The sequence below is a fragment of the Xenopus laevis genome, chromosome 4S (assembly GCF_017654675.1).
Source record: "Xenopus laevis strain J_2021 chromosome 4S, Xenopus_laevis_v10.1, whole genome shotgun sequence".
NCBI classification, from domain to species: Eukaryota; Metazoa; Chordata; class Amphibia; order Anura; family Pipidae; genus Xenopus; species Xenopus laevis.
This window is the reverse complement of record NC_054378.1, coordinates 53,130,092-53,150,315: the sequence shown is the minus strand read 5'-3', so window position 1 is coordinate 53,150,315 and position 20,224 is coordinate 53,130,092. Positions and strand designations below refer to the sequence as shown.

At 40.1% G+C, this 20,224-nt stretch overlaps 1 protein-coding gene across 2 annotated transcripts in view; it reads left to right on the top strand.

The window, feature by feature from the left end:
- Positions 1–10,016: 10,016 nt before the first annotated feature.
- The window catches only part of uri1.S (URI1 prefoldin-like chaperone S homeolog), a 51,909-nt gene continuing 41,701 nt past the window's right edge, over positions 10,017–20,224 (top strand). Inside the window, exon 1 of one of the 2 annotated variants that reach the window (XM_018260603.2) lies at positions 10,017–10,298. In XM_018260603.2, coding sequence (XP_018116092.1) covers positions 10,224–10,298 — 75 coding nt within the window. In that variant the 5' untranslated portion in view covers positions 10,017–10,223. The remainder of the gene's footprint in view (positions 10,299–20,224) is intronic. The other variant, XM_018260604.2, reaches the window with a different exon arrangement.

The window sequence follows — 20,224 nt, the reverse complement described above, 5'->3', positions numbered from 1 at the left end:
ATGCGGATGAGGTTGTACGCCCCACGGAGATCTAACTTAGTGAAAATTTTAGCCCCTTTCAATTGGTCAAAGAGTTCAGCAATCAAAGGTAAGGGGTACCGGTTTTTAACAGTGATTTTATTAAGGCCCCGGTAGTCAATGCAAGGACGTAGGCCTCCATCCTTCTTTTCCACGAAGAAGAAACCTGCCCCGGCAGGAGAAGTAGAGGGACGGATAAACCCCCGCTGGAGATTTTCCTGAATATAATCTTTCATGGCAAAAGTCTCAGCCGGAGAAAGAGGATAGGTGCGACCCCTAGGGGGCATGGTTCCTGGCAGGAGATCGACAGGACAATCGTATGGTCGATGTGGAGGAAGGAATTCTGCGGATTTCTTACAGAATACATCAGAGAATTCCCTGTAGAAGGAGGGTAGAGTCTTCAGATCAGACATAGAGATATTCACCCTCTGGAGGGGTTCAGCAGGAAGACAGTGCTGCTGGCAAAATGGGCTCCAACGGGAAATCTGTCCTGCGGACCAATCAATGGTGGGATTATGCAGGCGCAGCCAAGGGAGACCCAAAACAACAGGAACGGACGGGCAGGAAATAATAAGGAACGATAGTCTTTCTTTATGCAGCGTCCCAACCTGCACAGGCAATTCCCCCGTTGTTTTAGAGATAAATTCAGCCTCCAGGGGTCTGTCGTCAATGGCAGTGACTCGAAGCGGAGTAGACAACGGAAATAAGGGAACTTCCATGTGTTTGGCGAAAAGAGCGTCCATGAAGTTCCCAGCAGCTCCAGAATCAATGAAAGCTGAGCCGACAATGGTCTTAGTGGCTAGGCGAATCTGTAAAGGAAGGAGAAACCTGTGAGTGTTCTCTTGAGACTTCGGAGTAGTGCCCCCTACATGAGTTACCCTAGATATACCTCGGGGAACAGAACTTGTGGGCTTCACCGGACAAGAGTTCGCAAAATGAGACTGTCCGCCACAATACAGACATAAGCCAGCCATTCGTCTACGGAGTCTTTCTTGTTCGGAGAGGCGAGCCCTTCCAACCTGCATCGGTTCCTCCGGAGGAGAAGGAGAAGCTTGAGCAGCTGGAGTTTGCAAGAGAGGTCTCTGGAAGCGAGGTGCCAACAAGGGTTGAAATCGTTTACCACGCTCCCTCTCTACTTGATGCTCTCTGAGACGAGTGTCCACCTTAATGGATAGTGCAATCAAATCTTCCAGCAGATCAGGGAACTCCCTGGAGACAAGATCATCTTTAATGCGAATAGACAGACCTTGATAGAATACGGCCTTATAGGCATCGTCATTCCAGGAAGTTTCAGCCATCAAAGTTCTAAAGTCAATAGCATAGTCACTGACACTGCGGTTTCCCTGTCGGAGTTGCAGAAGACGAGAAGGGGCATTAGTGACCCGACCCGGGGCATCAAACACAGTACGAAATGCTTGAAGAAAAGCCTTGGCATCAAAAGTCAGTGGAGAATTCTTCTCCCAAAGAGATGTTGCCCACTCAAGCGGTTTGCCCACCAAACGAGACATCACATACCCCACCTTGGAACGTTCATTGGGGAAGTGCGAGGGTTGAAACTCGAACTGGATCTGGCACTGTGTAGCGAAACCTCTGCAGGCCTGTGGGTCCCCACTGAAGTGAGGAGGAGGCGGAATACGAGGCTCACCAGACGAGAAACCTGTGCTAGACGAGACGTCCGCCATGGGAGGATTTGCAGCCGCTTGGGAAGCAGGAGGCGCTGGAGGCACTCGGGAGAGAAGGGTATCGAGTGCCTGTCCTATGTGGTACTGCTGGGCTTCATATTCCTGCATGCGGGATGCCAGTCCGCGGAGCGCTCGTCCGACATCAGGCGTAGCTTCCTCAGTAGGATCCATGGCCCAAGTATAATGTCAGGGAGCCGGGAGCTCCCTCCAGGGAGGTAGTCAGGATCGAGGAGGAAGCCCTCTTGAGGGTGCAAGGTCGCGGTGTCCGAAGGGTTAATCAAAGGGGTAGTCAGGATCCAGGCAAGAGTTCACAGGCAGGCAGATAACAACAAAGTCCAAAGTCCAGGCAAAGGGCCAAAGTAACAATCAGGAACAGGATATAGCAATAGAAGCTCACAGGGAACCCAGGATTCTCACAGGAATAGATTCCTATACTTGGGCGCCATTCTGGCGTCTTAGTAAGGCTTTTATATTTGAATTTGGCGCCATTCTGGCGTCATCGGCGTCCTTGCGCCGACGTCGACGCGCTGACGTCATCGCGCCGGCGCCGCTACCCACGTGGCGGCCATGGGCGCCGCCATTTTGGGAGCGACGCCGGCAGGGAGGGACGCGCCGCCCGGAGCTCCAGGATCTGCTCCGGGCGGCGATCGTGACACAGTGTTCCCAGTGCTCCCAATAGAGCGGCTGGGCGGCATGCCGCCCGGAAAAAAATGTGCCGCCCTAGGCCCGGGCCAATGTGGCCTCACCACAAATCCGGGCCTGGGCTTTGGGCCTTTTCACCACTTCAGCTGTTTGGTTTTCCGGGACTTCAGAAGGGCGCCACAGCTTCTGTGCTGTCAAGGGGAGCCCAGCTCTTTCGAAAAGTGCAGCACTGCCCCCCTTCAGGCCCGAGCCCAGTACACTTGTACCTCGTGCCCCCCTGGTGGCGGCCTTGGGTGTAGGTTAGAGAAAATCTATGGGAGCTGAAGTGAGACAGCCAGAAGTAGCTTGTGGGCTGTATGTGGATTCGACAGTGGAAGGGAATCCCAGAAAGAATAAAGGAGAAGGGTCCCTGGAACAGCTATTGGCACTCTGCTAGTGTTCATACACATGACAGCGACACTGGAGTGTTCATTTTGTATCTTATATTATTGAGTCTGCAACCAGTGCCCCAGTCTATAACCTGCCCCATACAGTAAGCTGTCAATAAAGTGTGCCTTTGTTCATCGTATCTTTGTGAGTATGCCTGCTTCTTATAGTAGAGGCCATTCATGGACATCTTTCTGTAATGGGTGTCCACCAGCCACGGATGGCCCTTTTACATGCCGTATGCTAAAGAGGCCAAACATGAGTAAAATGGAAGAAAACGGCTGCTAGTCCTTTGAACTTATTAGTCTTAGGAAGCTGTTGAGTATGGATACCTGTGCAAAACAGTAAGAGCCATATTGGCTAGCAATGTAATCATACAATCAAAATAAATTTAACATAGCCAATAGGTGGGGAGGGATTACAAGCCTAGGATTAATAAATATGCATGATTCGGTCTAGCAGCATCAAGATAGCATGCAGTCCACTGAGCAGCTGAATCACAAAGAAACACAGCATTGGTCACAATTAAGAATTTGTATCATGTATGTAATTTTCTAATGGCACCATGCCAAATTTACCATAATATTTGAAGCCTGGAGGTTATTAGAGATTAATTATATACATACCTAGCAACCCATAGCAACCAGTTTTTTTTTCTTTGCACAATTTAATGCTAGTTCCATCTCTGAAAATCATTGATTGGTTTATATAGGTCCCATCTTTTCAGGATATTAGAAATACTTTGAATGCAATGGCTTCTACACTTGTTGCTATTTTTTCATAGCACAAGAGGCCATTTATTGAGTGAAATAAATAATATATAATTGTTCAGGACAGGTGGGACGGACATGAAGCATTCCAAAATACCTTAACATAAGCAGCTTTGGCTTCCATTTCTTTTCTTTAAACTCAATATCTGGTACATAGCACAGATTATACAGTATTTGATGTTACAGAATAATAATAAACCGAATGATAATATACCGAATGTTGGTCGATTATTGTCAGATTTTGCCGTCCATAATGCTAGGCCAAATAGCATTTATTCTGCTTAGTTTCGAAATGAGCAGATTTGACCACATATAGGAGAAATATATACCCAGCTGTTGTGTCTCATACTGAATTCAGATATAAGATAGTCGTCTTTCTAAACTGCCTCTACAGAGGCATATAGGAACATCTGTTTCCTTTTAGGCATGTACACATATCACTCTATTTGCCTCGTCACTGCTGAAAAACACCAAGCCCCTGTTTTGATAACAGTACACTTTCATAACAGTACACTTTTAAATGGGCAATGTGAGTTCAATGAGTAGGGCTTGTGCTGGACATACATTTTACATAATGTTTTAATCGTGAAAAATCTATAGTTTGTATTGTTTTTTGAGCAAACAAGGCAAAGAGAAAAATGTAACATGCTATGGGGTATACTGTATCTGCGTCTACCTGGTGTCTCTTATCTTTGTGGTCACTGCTCAAGCCTGATCTCTCTAAACTGGGTGTGTTTTTGTTTTTTTTTACCTTTACCCTTTTTAGCCTAACTTTTTTGTGCTTGCTAATGATTGGATTTGGGTAAAAACTTTGAATTCTGGTTATTAAAGCAGGACATGTTACCAATATTTTGCACTTTGAACTTCCTTAGTAAATGAGTTCAAAGAGGCTTATCTATTTTAGTGGTTTTAGAGGTTAAAAAATGTGAACAAAAAAAATCACTGAACGATGAGCTAAAAAATATGAATAAATTTGAGTTTTTCAGGCAGTTCCTAGTGAAAAAAAATCTGAAAACCTCTAAAGGGACGATTTAATTAAAAGAGGACCAATAATATCAGTGCAGTTTCCATTGACATCTATCGCACCTCCACAACTTTTACTTGGTAAAGTTTGGTATTAAAGGTTTTCACTTAATACATTTTGAATTATTAGACCTTTTAAGAAATATAGGAAAACCATGAATTTTTCGAGATTTGCGGTAAAACATAGAAATTCCATTATTAGTAAATGGGCCCCAAAATCTATGAGTAGTATGTATAAATTAAAAATAAATATTAGGAATGCACAAACCCTACTAGGGTTTGGCTGAACCACAATTCATTTCTGGATTTGGGTGAATACCAAACTGAATTCCAGATTTGGTGCATCTTTAATAAATATAAATTATAGATTTTCTACATTATCATGTGAGAAACGAACAGAGTATAAAAATATGAACTGTTTCATTTCCAGTTGACCTTTAATTACTGAACATATTTAAACATTTATTTGACATTATCAAGGATTTTTAAATAGTTACAGGTGTACAGCTGCACTTCTCTGCAGGGTAACATTACGATTTCTTCTTCTTTTGGAGGATTTCACAGTCAAGCCTCGTGATTTTGTTTTCTGTAAAGTATATATGTGTGTAAACAATGTTAGGAATTTAATTTCATTGACATACCCAACAAATTTGAACCCACCAGTGAATGTCACTGTTCTTGTCCACAGGTCCAGATTTGTGGAAAAGCCACCTAGGCCCGGGCCTAGGGCAACAGGATTTTAGGGGGGCGGGATGCTGCCCAACCACACCCACATTGGTTCAAAAACACTGGGGATGGGTTGGAGATACAATATTTTTTTTAAATTTCCCGTGCGCCAATCTCCATTGCTCCTTTCCCCCTGGAGGGGACAGGGGCGACGAACGGTAGTGGGCCTAGGGGCGCCCACTACTTAAATCCGGCCCTGCTTTTCCACAAATGCTGAGCAGGCACTTTCATGGCCTATGGGCTGTAGGGTGTTGCTTTCCCTTTTTATAATAAAAATATCTGTTTACGTTTAAAATAGGATTTTCAGCTCTCAAAGTAAAAATAACTCCATCGAAATACAATTATAGTTTTGGGTGTCCATTTGTTATCTCTATGTGGCGCACACCACAGCTTATGACTTAGTTTAATGTAAAATTGGATAATACCCATATATGAACAACTGGGTTGGCAAGCTTCCTGTAGTATTCTTAGTAAACCAATGAGTAACAAATTATCAGTTAGGAAGTAAGGCAATAGTTATGTGCAAAGTAGCACATTTAAAAGTAGTACATTTAAAACTAACACTTTATATTAGTTTAAATTTGAATACTTCTTCAGTGCTACATGCTTGTATAATTCGATATCTGACATAATTTACCATGGGTATTACTATTATTTAATGTGTTTCATTACAAGGGATTAAAAAATATTGTCCTTCTGTCTCTCTTTATGTTATTTCTGAGCCACAGCGTAAGAACATTTTCCCTTTATTTAAAAAAGTTGTTGAAAAAAGTTGTGCAAAATATAATCAAAGATGGTATTTTTTTTTAATCTTTCTAGGGCAGTGAGGGTAGCACCAACATGTCTGCATCAGCATTATAGGCAATCGGTTTTGAAGATTTAGAGAGCACAGTTTTATTTCATTTTGAATGTATTTCTAGTGCAGGTTAATATGTGAGTATAAAACACACTACTGATATTATCATTAAAATCACAGATGAAAAATTGAGACTATAAAAATCAATGGGAATATTAATTGAGTGTGTGGTTAATATGAGGGCTTCTGCATAAAAAATATCTATTTACTATATAATGAAAGTAATATTGGCACTTTAGAGCTTTCTACAGGGAAATGTCAGGATGTATTTAAAACCCTTCCCTGCCTTAATCTTTTATTTAAAATCACAGCTCTTACCCTGCTCTCAGTCTTTTGCTGCTCATCTGTGCTGCTTCTTGACTTTGTGTGCAATCATGATGCTGGCCTGAGGAATGGGCAATTCAAGGGGACAATAGGGGAAATAAAGAGATGTTGGAAGGGGCTGGTGGGGCCCTGACCTTGCCATAACTACTGCTGGGACAGGGAGGAAATTTGAGGGTGAGGGAGTAAGGCAGAAGACGTTAGGCAAATGCATTTAGATTGGATGGAGGAATTGGTGGAGAGGTATGGATGTAGAGGGATGGAGATTGGGGGGGCTCAGGAATAGGAGGGTGGGGGAGCGGGAAACGTGAGGTGAGAAATACAGGGGTGGAGGATTAGCTCAAAAAAATCCAGAAACCCTAAGTAACGGGTCAGCCAACCAGTAGAATGAGACACCAGTAACTATTCCAGTGTAAAAATGGTCTCACCCTTGTTTCAGACTGTCCACACCCCATTAAGGTAAAACCACACCATTATCTACCCCAACCTCACTCACTTAAATGCAGGATCCACCCCTTTCCAGGCCTGGATGAGAGGAAATAGGAAAATAGGGAAGTGTAGAAGCCAAAACATAAAGGTGACTGGAGGAAACAGAGGAGAAAGACCGCAAGAAGGGTACAGCGTAGCTCCTATTTTTCATATTTGGAACTGATGCAACATCAGTATTCAGTAATAAGACTGCCTTTTGCCAGAAAACGCCAGATCTGGTTGGATATAGCAGAGCAGGTGAGTGCTGTGATTGTGTGAAGCAGATACATCTGAGGAAGGGAGGTGGGAGCCGCACACTGTTTTTCTTCCAATACAAGGGAAGGGATGTACAGTTAGGCCCATAAATCTTTGGACAACTTTTTTCTAATTTTGGTTCTGTACATTACCACAATGAATTTTAAATGAAACAACTCAGATGCAGTTGAACTGCAAACTTTCAGCTTTAATTCAGTGGGTTGAACAAAAAGATTGCAAAAAAAAATGTGAGGAACTAAAGCCTTTTTTTAACACATAATCACTTCATTTCAGGGGCTCAAAAGTCATTAGACAAATTAAAATAAAATGTTCATTTCTAGTACTTGGTTGAAAACCCTTTGCTGGCAATGACAGCCTGAAGTCTTGAACTCATGGACATCACCAGATTCTGGGTTTCTTCCTTTTTAATGCTCTGCCAGGCCTTTACTGCAGCGGCTTTCAGTTGCTGTTTGTTTGTGGGCCTTTCTGTCCGAAGTTTAGTCTTCAACAAGGGAAATGCATGCTCAATTAGGTTCAGATCAGGTGACTGACTTGGCCATTCACGAATATTCCACTTCTTTGCTTTAAAGGAACAGTTCAGTGTAGATGACTATGAAGATTTTCATTCATCCAGGTCATGGTATATCTAGTATAGGTAAATCTAAAAACAACTGGACTTGCTGAGTAATCATTGAATGTCTTCAATGATTACTCAGCAAGTCCAGTTGTTTTTAGATTTACCTATACTAGATAGTTCAGTGAAGAAATAAAAACTGGATAAATAGATCTATGCAAAATAAAAAATGTTTCTAATATAGTTAGTTAGGTAAAAATGTAATCTATAAAGGCTGGAGTGACTGGATGTGTAATATAATTACCAGATTCCAACTTCCTGCTTTTCAGCTCAGTTAGCGACTTGAAGGGGGTCCACATGGGACATAACTGTTCAGTGAGTTTGCAATTGATCCTTAACATTCAGCCCAGATTCAAAAGCAACAGTTATGGCCCATGTGCCCCCCCCCTCGAGTCACTGATTGGTTACTGCTCGGTCACCAGGGTAACCAATCAGTGGAAACCAAGAGAGCTGAAAAGCAGGAAGTAGTGTTCTGTTCTGTTAGACATCCAGTCACTCCAGCCTTTATACATTACATTTTTGCCTAACTATCTATATTAGAAATATTTTTTATCTTGCCTAGCCTATCCATTTACCCAGTTTTTATTTTTATACTGAACAATTCCTTTAATAAACTCATGGGTTGCTTTGGCTGTATGTTTTGGGTTATTACGAAACACCTCCCAATCAATCTGACTGCATTTAGCTGGATTTGAGCAGACAGTATGTCTCTGAACACCTCAGAATTCATTCAGCTGCTTCTGTCCTGTGTCACATCATGGATAAACACTAGTGTCCCAGTGCCACTGGCTGCCATGCACACCCAAGCCATCACACTGCCTCCGCTGTTTTACAGATGATGTGGTATGCTTTGGATCATGAGCTGTTCCACGCCTTCTCCATACTTTTTTCTTGCCATCATTCTGGTAGAGGTTGATCTTGGTTTCATCTGTCCAAAGAATGTTTTTCCAGAACTGTGCTGGCTTTTTTAGATGTTTTTTTTTTTTTTTTAGCAAAGTCCAATCTAGTCTTTCTATTATTGATGTTTATGAGTGCCTTGCACCTCTTGTTTCACCTGCATGGAGAGCTCGTTTGACCACATGTTGTCTGTTCACAGCAAAATCTTCCACATACAAGCACCCCCCCCTCAAATCAACTGCAGGGATTTTATCTGCTTAAATTATAATAACATAAGAAGGAATTGACCACACCTCCCCATGAAATAGCCTTTGAGTCAATGGTCCAATTACTTTTGAGCCCCTGAAATGAAATCGTGTTAAAAAAAGGCTTTAGTTCCTCACATTTTTATGCAATCTTCATCCATTGAATTAAAGCTGAAAGTCTGCAGTTTAACTGCATCTGAGTTGTTTCATTTAAACTTCATTGTGCCAACCAAAAAGTTAGAAAAATTAGAAATTAGAAAAAAGTTGTCTCTGTCCAAATATTTATGGGCCTAACTGTATTTCTCCACTGCATTGTCAGTGTGCTTGCCTCAATGTTATTTAGGGTTGCCACCTTTTTAAAAATAATTTACCGGCCAGTGATGAGGGCGGTAACGCTGTGACGTAAGAAGTGGCGGAGCCATGGGTAAATGGGCAGGATGTGATGTAAAATGGGGCGGAGTTGCGTGCGTCACAGTGCGAAAGGGACGGGCCCCATCGTGAGAGGGGCAGAAGACGAAGGAGAGGTAAGTTTCTGCGGGAGGGCCAAGGGCTTTTGTTATTGGTATTACAATTTGCTGGCAGCTACATTGCCGGTAAATTTGTAATACCGGCCGGGTGGCAACCCTAATGTTATTGCATATAAAGCAGAGACACACTGTACTATAGCAAATAGTTTTTCAAATAGTTTTAGCGATAGTTCCCCTTTAATAATAATATTTAACAGTTTTTTTTTTGATTGCTGGTGTCAGCGACCTCCCTGAAAACCAGATATTATTTTCAGTGGAAGAAACAGGAACACTAAACATTGAAAACCAATGCAAAATAGTGACGTCTAAAAAAATTATTTAAAATAGGTAATTTTATATATTTTACTAAAAGTTAATCCAAAGAGTTTCAGTCCCTGAAATCTATTTAGAAACTGTGGCTGGGATGTGAGCCCGTTATTGAGTCAGCAGTGTATTGGTAGTGAAGGAAACAGCTGAACATGTGATCCAGGCAGCAGGTTGTCCTAAAATGCGTTCCGTAGCAGGTGCTAATACAGTAACCCAGTGTGATGAAATTACACCTCTAGGACAGTACAGCTCCCACGTGCATTTGCTTCCCAGTGACGAGATTTCTAAAGTCTCACGCTCGCGAGATGTTGGGGTGAATTTCCTTCCGTGAGTAAGTGAGTGGGACTCAGAGTCGGGGGGCCAAGGAGGTGGGACCAAGGTCGGTTCCAGAGTTCCGGGGGCGAGGGGGTTCCGTCACACGGAGAGCATGGAAGAGATAAGGGAGGGCACGAAACGGCTGAGTTCCAGGGAGGTGTCCAGACTTCAGGAAGAGCATGGAAAGGTAAACAGGGCGAGTGCTATAATGTAACACATGGCAATGTGGCAGAGCATAAAGCAGCCAGGGCAAACGCATTGGGCTATAAGAAGCATGACAGCCCAGCGAGTTTAGTCACAGCACGTGAGGAAGGAGGAGGATACATGTTATTTAGCAGGAAGTAAAGCTAATGATAGTTCTATTGTAAACATGCCACCAGGATATCAGCTGGGCGTGATCTCAGCCAGAAATAATATCCTCAAGATACTCCATTCAAGTGGAAATGCTAAACCCAAGATGGCACCCTGTACTCCCCCGTGACTGTGCATGATAGACACGTGCCCTGCTTGTATGCTAGGGTCAGACAGTGGCAAAGCATGACTGGGCAATACCACCTTCCTGCATCTTGTCATCTGGGGGGACTACAGTGTGTACAGCTGTGATTATATTGCACAGCCCAGAATGGTGTTAATAGCATGACATACCACTGTGAGCTTTGAAGAGCGTTGCCTCAGCTTTAGGGGTTATTTATCAAGGTCTCAGTATTTCTAATATCCAACACCGAGCAATTCCGAATTCCCGAATGGACCTTATTTATGAAGAAAAAAAGCCAGAAAAAATTGGGTCGGGCAAAACTCTGAAAACAACGTTGTTGTTTCTGTGTTTTGTTGTGCCGAATCCCCGAAATCATTGGATATTAGTACGGATATCAGCGCAGACACTGGGACCTTCCCCTTTGACTTATACAGGACCTCGCGAGCTTTTAGATGCCAGGGTTTTGGATTCTGAATTTTTAGACCATCGGACTTTAAAGGGATACTGTCATGGGAAAAATGTTTTTTTCAAAACACATCAGTTAATAGTGCTGCTCCAGCAGAATTCTGCACTGAAATCCATTTCTCAAAAGAGCATATTTCTTTATATGCAATTTTGAAATCTGACATGGGGCTAGACATATTGTCAGTTTCCCAGCTGCCCCCAGTCAGCACTATTAACTGATGCCTTTTGAGAAAAAAACGCCTTTTCCCATGACAGTATCCCTTTAATAAATCTCGAATAATTCATTTTTTTTTTTTTTTTGCTCCAAAAACTATAAATTATTTGAGGTTCAGATTTTCGGAGCTTGATCAATAACCCCCATAGTGTTGTGCTCCATAAGAAATAAAACAATCCATTAGGCTTAAAATGTAAATTTTAATAAATAAAGCTTATTCCCTTCTAAAATGCAGTTCTTAGAAGGGAAAGCAATGCACCTTCCTTGAGCAGTAAAGCAGTAACCGCTGTGAATGCAAACAGTAGAGTGACTGTTGTGGCAGGGACAAACAATCTCTTGCTTTGAATATTACAACAGTTCACTTAATAGTATTAGTGGAATACAGGTATGGGATCTGTTAACCCAGAAACCCGTTATCCAGAAAGCTCTGAATTACGAATGCCTGTCTCCCATAGACTCCATTTTATCCAAATAATCCAAATTTTTAACTTTTTTCCTGTAATGATAAAACAGTACCTTGTACTTGATCCAAACTAAGATATAATTAATCCTTATTGGAAGTAAAACCAGCCTACTGGGTTTATTTAATGTTTACTCGATTTTCAAGTTGACTTGAAGATTCAAATTACGGAAAGATCCATTATCCAGAAAACCCCAGATCCCAAGCATTCTGGATAACCGGTCCCATACCTCTAGTAACCAGATTGATATATATTCAATATTGACTATCTTGGACTCTACCATGTTCTCAAACGTGGGCAAGTTTGTTGAAGCTGTGTCATTGCTGTTTCTTTAATAAACTATACTACAGGATTGTGTTTATATCTGCACCCTTCGCTTACAACTAATAAACAGAAGAGCTAACCTAGGTAGAATGTGAGCGTACTATGCACATTTTTTGTGAAATTGGTAGGCTGTGATAAACAGTGTACATATGATATTTTTGTTTAGGTGCACACACACAGTGTAGCAAAACAAAAGGGTTAATTTGCAAAGAATCAGATGATTATATAATGCTGAGTATTACATTCTCCAAAGCCCCTGATTAGAAACCAAGAGCTTTAAATCTCTTAAGTACAAAGTAAAGAGTGAGATAGTTTAAGAATGAGTTTTGAATGCTTCTGATTCTCTCTTACAAGTTGGTAACACAAGAACATGACCGGGGCTCATTTACTGGCATAGGGCAAATGTGCACTGGTGCAGTAACCCATGGCAACTAATCAGTTGGCTCACTGAATGAGTTTACTGGAGGTAAAATAATGAAGGCAAATGTCTCTTCTCTCTTGATGGGCTTCCTATGAGTTTTTTCACTGCAGCAGATTTTCCCCAGTATTCGTAAATGAGTCCCAGTGATTTTAGCATTTTTTTATCAAACACAGGGAGAACGTTTTTATATCACCAGTAGTATCTGTTTATATTGTCTATTTTTATGCAAATGTAATCTTTACCAATAGGGTTTATAACAAGATTACAAAGCAGAATTAGGATTTTTTTTTTTAGATTTCTCACTGTATATTTTGAACAGCAATTCTGTTAGAAGCATAAGCTTTAAAGTTGCTAGTTTTTAGTGCAGTTGTCACTGTATGTGTATTAAATAAGCCATTTATATGGTGAAAACACACACAATATGGTTTTGCCACATAAATGTTATGTCCATTTTTGCATACGTGCATTTGCCTTCCAGTATAGTATTCTGTGTTGCATTGCTCAGCGATTAATGCATAAATTTTATTTTGCCCTATAAGCATGGCCCCACAGGAGTAGAGGCAAATGCTTAACCTAGGGAAAGAGGTCCTGAATACATGTAAAAAGTTATTTGTAATGAGGCTTAAACTCTAAAAAGTGATAGTTACTTAAAGGCAGTGGCAGACGGGGAAATTTGTCTTCCTCGACTATTTATGAGAGACTGTGGATGGCAAATCTCCCAAAAATGTGTCTCCATTTGAAATCGCTGGTGCTAGGACCAACATATAGCTAAGTTGTCTGAAGATTCCTCCAGAAGCAATATTGGGCGAACTAATAAAAATAGTGCCAGAAATTCTGTACTTTATATACTGAACTTAAAAACCAGCAGCTCCATGCCTTCAGCTTTGTTCAAGGTAGCTCATACCTTGTTAGGCTTTGTAGTTTTTGTGTGGCAGCAGAACTACACATGCTCATTGTGCTTTGGGCTGCTGGAGAGAAGCTAAACTTTGGGATCAACAGAAATTATCAAAACATACACAGAAAATGAGGTTATGTTTGTTAGTAGCTGAATAGTAATCGTAATGCAAAATACGCTGCTTTCTATAATGCCATGTATTGTAAATATGATGAATTACAAATAAACCTTATATTGTGAATTCTAGTTTATATGTGTGCACTGTGAGTCACTACCTAAACTTTTAATAAAGGCATGAGTTAATTTCAAGATGTTAACCTTTCTCAAAGTCTTACCAAACTTTGCAAAATAAACACTTTTCTAAATACAATAGTGCAGCAAAAATGTATCATTTTAATTAAATGTACAAAAGTAAAATAGCCACTTACCCTTAAGCACTTTATTACCCCTCTAGAAAAGAAGGTCACCCCCCCGGAAATGGTCACCTCTTCCATTATGTAAATACACAGATTGCTAGTGTGTAGAAAGTTTGAACGAGTAGAGCATGTCTGTAAGTACTCCTGCTCATGCCCAGTCCCTACATCGCGTATTTGCATACCATTAATAGGTAATGCTTGTACAGAAAATGAATGAGCCACTGGTTTAAGTCTCCAATACCTTGTAAAAAATGTTAACCATAAAAAAATTCACAAACTTGACTTACCGATGATAGTAAACCAAAACATAAAGTGCATTGCTAGTAATGTAGTAATTATCCATGAATTATAATAATTATGCTAATGAGCCTACAATTTGCTGCTACTATTTCCTGGGTAGTGTAAACCCTTACTAATCAAAAATGCAAATAACAAGTCGCAAAGGCCACTATTGTCTTAAAATAGTTGCATTAATATTATGAATAGATGCAGGATGATCCTTTTATTAGGGTAAAGGTACTTTTATAAAAACAAGTCTTTATATTTAGACCATTGTTTCCAATAGAACCATTATTTTTGTTTTCCAGAATGTGCAGTCTTACTTTTGATAGTTCTCATGGAAATGCTGCTCATTACAGCAACGTTGAAGACACCATCCTTCTTCCCTTTGTCATCATCTGCATGAGCCAAAGTTTTTTATTTTTTTTTTCCTCACAGACTAGCGAGCATTGCAGTTTGTCTTAGGTTAATGCATTGGCATGGAAATTCAATCTTTGTTTGCTTTTGGTGAGATGCATTAGAAAGGTGGTATGGAATGCTTATGTGACCGGCACATCATCTGTTCATTATAGAAAAAGAAAAAAAAAACTAGGGAAGTTCTAGTCTGGATTATTTGCCAGAGGGTTAGGCAAATGAAAGGAAATTAGAATAAGTATTTGTGGGAATTAGCAGAAAGGTTTTAGACAAACTATGAAGCACAGGACAGAGCTTTGAGTGTCCTAGAACCTATAAACAGTGGCCCACATGCCTAACGCTAATTCATTTTGGACTTTATCTCTCCTTTAAAACAGTTTTTAAAATAGACAGAGAGAATCTGAGGTGTCCGTATGTTAGATGCAGTATATTGGCCAATAAAATTTCTGGATCCTTAAAGCGATTGTTCCCCTTTAATTTAACTTTATGGATCATGTAGAGAGTGATATTCTGAGACAATTTACAATTGGTTTTATTTTTTTATTTGTTGTTTTTGAGTTATTTAGCTTTTTATTCAGCAGCTCTCCAGTTTGCAGCCTCAGCAACACTTGGGTCCTATGATACTTTACGCCTAGCCTGAGTAAATAAAATAAGCTGTTTTTAAATCTACGGCATGCCTCCTGTCCCCTTTTAAAGTTATATTGCTGCTAGGGTCTAAAATACCTTGAATGAGTTCCTGCCCTGGGATTTACTTGTGGTACCAAGTCACACATTGCTCTGTACTTTGTGTAATCCACCATTTGAACTTCTTGATCAAATTCCCATTAAACTGATATCCTTCAAACTTTGTTTCATGTTGCAATTATTTCATTTAAACTGCTGATAAAACACAGGAATGTAGTGATTGTATTAACCCTTTTAAGGGCCATCTAATCTGGCTATTGATATGCCTTTCGTTTGGGCAAGTTCAAAATCAATTTAAACTGGATTTCAGTGACACCTGTCAAGCAAGATATTATGTATGTGTTGCCACAGAAAAGCTCAAAATTATGGAAAGGCAGTCACCCATAGACTCCATATATACTAAGGATGCACCGAATCCAGGATTTCGTTCGGGATTCACCCTTTTTCAGCAGTATTCGGACAAATCCTTCTGCCTGGCCAAACCGAATCCTAATTTGCATATGCAAATTAGGGACAGGGAGGGAAATTGCGTGACTTTTTGTCACAAAACAAAGAAGTAAAAGATGTTTTCCCCTTCCCACCCCTAATTTGCATATGCAAAATTCCTGGTTGTTACATTTTAAACAATGTGGCAAAAGCCAGTCTCCTCCAGCAAAACAGGTCTGTTAATTTGTTGGTTTATGTCACATTGTTTCAATAGTCTGAGCCAACAGTACAGAGAATAGAAAGGGACAGACAAACACTGCTTTCAATAGCAATGCATGTACACATAACTTAAAGGGGTTGTTCACCTTTGAGTTAAATTTTAGTATGATGTAGAGAGTGATATTCTGAGACAATTTGCAATTGGTTGTTATTTTCTTTTATTTGTTGTTTTTGGATTAATGAACTTTTTATTCAGCAGCTCTCCAGTTTGCAGTGTCGGCAATCTGGTTGCTAGGGTCCAAGTTACCCTAGCACCAGTGCAGTGATTTGAATGACAGGCTGGAATATAAATGGGAGAGGGCCTGAATAGAAAGATGATTAATAAAAAGTAACAATAACGATACATTTGTAGCCTTACACAGTATTTGCTTATTAGAAGGGGTCAGGGACTACCATTTGAAAGCTGCAAAGAATCAGAACAAAAAGGCAAATAATTATAAAACTATAAAAAATAAATAATGAAAACCAGATGAAAAGTTGCTTAGAATTGGCCATTCTATAACATACTGAAAGTAACCATAAATGGATACTGTCATGGGAAAACATGTATTTTCCAAAATGCATCAGTTAATAGTGCTACTCCAGCAGAATTCTGCTCTGAAATCCATGTCTCAAACGAGCAAACAGATTTTTTTATATTAAATTTTGAAATCTGACATGGGGCTAGACATGTTGTCAGTTTCCCAGCTGCCCCAGTCATGTGACTTGTGCCTGCACTTTAGGATGGAACTACTTTCTGTCAGGCTGTTATTTCTCCTACTTAATGTAACTGAATCAGTCTCTGTGGGACTTGGCTTGTACGATTGAGTGCTGTTCTTAGATCTAACAGGGATCTATTATCTTGTGTTAGGGAGCTGCTATCTCGTTATCATGCCATTGTTCTGTTGTTAGGCTGCTGGGGAGGGGAGGGAGGGGGTGATATCACTCCAACTTGCAGTACAGCAGTAAAGAGTGATTGAAGTTTATCAGAGCACAAGTCACATGACTGTGGGCACCTGGGAAACTGTCAAGCCCCATGTCAGATTTCAAAATTGAATATAAAAAAAAATCTGTTTGCTCTTTTGAAAAATGGATTTCAGTGCAGAATTCTGCTGGAGCAGCACTATTAACCGATACAGGAGGTACCAATTTTTATACTCCATGTATTACTTCAGCCTCCTAATCAGTGCTGGTAGTCACACAGCCTGGTATTTGGAGACTTTATCCGGAAGTACCCAGTGCTTTATTTTGTGGTTCTATTTTACTGATGAAGTGATCTTTATAATGGAAAGTAACAAATGAACAAAGTTAATTAAAGAGTTGGTTCACCTTTCACTTAACTTTTAGTATATTATAGAATGGCCAGTTATATAGGTTTTTAAAGGGATACTGCCATGGGTAAAAATGTTTTTTTCAAAATGCACCAGTTAATAGTGCTGCTCCAGCAAACTTCTGCCATTTCTCAGAAGGGCAAACAGATTTTTTTATATTTAATTTTGACATGGGGCTAGACATATTGTCCGTTAACCAGCTGCCCCCAGTCTTGTGCTCTGATAAACGTCAGTCATTCTTTACTGCTGTACTGCAAGTTGGAGTGATATCACACCTCACTCCCCCCCCCCCCCAGCAGACTAACAACAGAACAATGGGAAGGTAACCAGATAGCAGCATCCAACACAAGATAACAGCTGCCTGGTAGATCTAAGAACAGAAATCAATAGTAAAATCCGGGTCCCACTGCGACACATTGAGTTACATCGACTAGGAAAAACAGCCTGCCAGAAAGCAGTTCCATCCTAAAGTGTTGGCTCTTGAAAGCACATGACCAGGCAAAATGACATAAGATGTCTGCCTACACACCAAAATTACAACTAAAAAAAATAAACTTGCTGGTTCAGGGATTACATTTTATATAGTAGAGTAAATTATTTGCAGTGTAAACAGTGTACTTTAGAAATAAAAACTATATCCTAAAAATCACAACAGAATCCCTTTAGTTATTTGCCTTTTTCTTTGATTCTTTCCAGTTTTCATTAGATTTCATTAACTCCATCTAAAAACAAATGCCGTGTAAAGCTACAATTTTATTGTCATTGCTGCTTTTTATTACTAACTATTCAGGCTCTCTCTTCATATTCTTGTCTCCAATTAAATAAGGGCACAGTTGCTAGGATAATTTGGACCTTAGCAACCAGATTGCTGAAATTGCAATGTGGAAAGCTGTTGCATAAAAAGCTAAATAACTCAAAAGCCACAAATAATAAAAAATTTAATTCAATTGCAAATTGTCTCTCTCTCTACATCATACCAAAAGTTAATTTAAAGGTGAACAACCCCTTTAACAGAAATATGATGACATCACATACAGTTAGGTATAAATATTTGGGCAGACAACTTTTTTCTAATTTTGGTTCTGTACATTACCACAATGAATTTTAAATGAAACAACTCAGATGCAGTTGAACGGTAGACTTTCAGCTTTAATTCAGTGGGTTGAACAAAAAGATTGCATACAAATGTGAGGAACTAAAGACTTTTTTAACACAATCACTTCATTTCAGAACCAAAATTGTCTCTGCCCAAATATTAATGGACCTAACGGTATATAGGACATCTGCATACAAAAAGGGGTGTATAATATTCAAACCAAGGTGTACTAAATGGAGACAGAAATGAATAGTAACCAAGTAGCCCAACAGAAAAAAATACCAGCTAGCAATAGTATTTGATAAAGATACGAAATAATAAACTAAATAAGAGCATTACAGTCAGTGAAAATAAAATCATAGTGGTACGAACATTCAGCTCAGAATATTGAGCATTTCATCAAGATCATGCCCAAACTTCTGTGAAGTGTTCTCCCATATCGTGGTCTCTCTGGTCTGCCTCTCCAGCATCATTGGAGGGGGTGGGAATAGTTTCCTAATGCAAAGAGGCTGGTAGAGTGCGGGTTTTAAAGTCGCATCTCAAACGCAGGCCTATTTGAAAAGGGGCTAGTTCAGGTGGGTGCAAGGAGAAATTCCAACCCTGTCATCAATGGGTCAGACATCCACTGTAAAAAATGTTGATTTGAAAAGTGGTGACTGATATTGAATCCTCAGGGCCTGAATGGAGGTTTGCTTTTACTCCATTCCTATAATAAGTTATGCCATTAACAATAGACAAGTAAGTAATGGTCCCCCTGCACTTAACTGTAGCTCCATGTATTTTTCCTGTCACTACTTTGTTTACAAAAGATTTTCTTTCTGCTGTTGTGTGCTAGTTAATGGGGTGCGGGTAGATTCCATCTGCTTCTTTCCCCTCACATTTACTATTTACCTACCTCTTCTTTGTTCTAACTGGCTGTATGCCTGCAGATCTCTTTTTCATACCTTCTATGCTCTAACTCAGGGATCCCCAACCTTTGGAACCCCTGAGCAACATTCAGAAGTAAAAGAAGTTGGGGAGCAACACAAGCATGAAAAATGTTCTTGGTGTGCCAAATAAGTGCTGTGATTGCCCATTTAGTAGCCCCTATGTGGATTGTCAACCTACATTGAGACTCTGTTTGGCAGTACACCTGGTTTTTATACAACCAAAACTTGCCTCCAAGCCTGGAATTCAAAAATAACCACCTGCTTTGAGGCCACTGGGAGCAACATCCAAGGGGTTGGAGAGCAACATGTTGCTCACGAGCTACTGGTTGGTGATCACTGCTCTAACTTGCTAATACTACTTTCCTGCCGCTACTCCATTATCTGGTTTATTAGCAGCTCACTCCTTCTATATTCTTAATAGCTGTTTGCCAGCAGCTTTCACCTCCTGCTACCCATGCTTCTCCTTTACTGGCCTGCTTAATTGTAGTGCTTGAGTGATTATAGCTGATGTTTCAGCATATGAAAACATTCATATTTTCTATACTTTGTAATTTTTGCATAAAAAAAGGGAATTGTGTTTAACTGTATCTTTATGTGCAACCTTGCCAAATCAGGGGCAGTATGCGAGTCCCTTGAAATGTACTATGTTTTTTTTTTTTTTTGGTATTTGCAGTCATTTTCAGGCAATATAAATGTAGAAAGAATTAATGATCTCTGAATAAATAGTACTCATTTCTGTTGCCTGTAGTATGAAATGTTTAACTTTGTAACCATTTTTTAAATAAATGGATTTTAACAATATTTTAATGTGGTTAGTTATTTATTTATTTTTTTTAAATAAAAAAGGAGCATTTTCAATATATGTACCTGAAAAGATAACAATGCATAGGTCTTAATCTGTTTGGCTAGTCAGTCATTCAGATCAATGATCAACCATAGAAGGGCCATGTGCACTGCATGTGCTGCCTCCACCTCCCTGTGATATTACTATGTAAGGTTACTAGCAGCGTTTGCAGGAGGTCCCA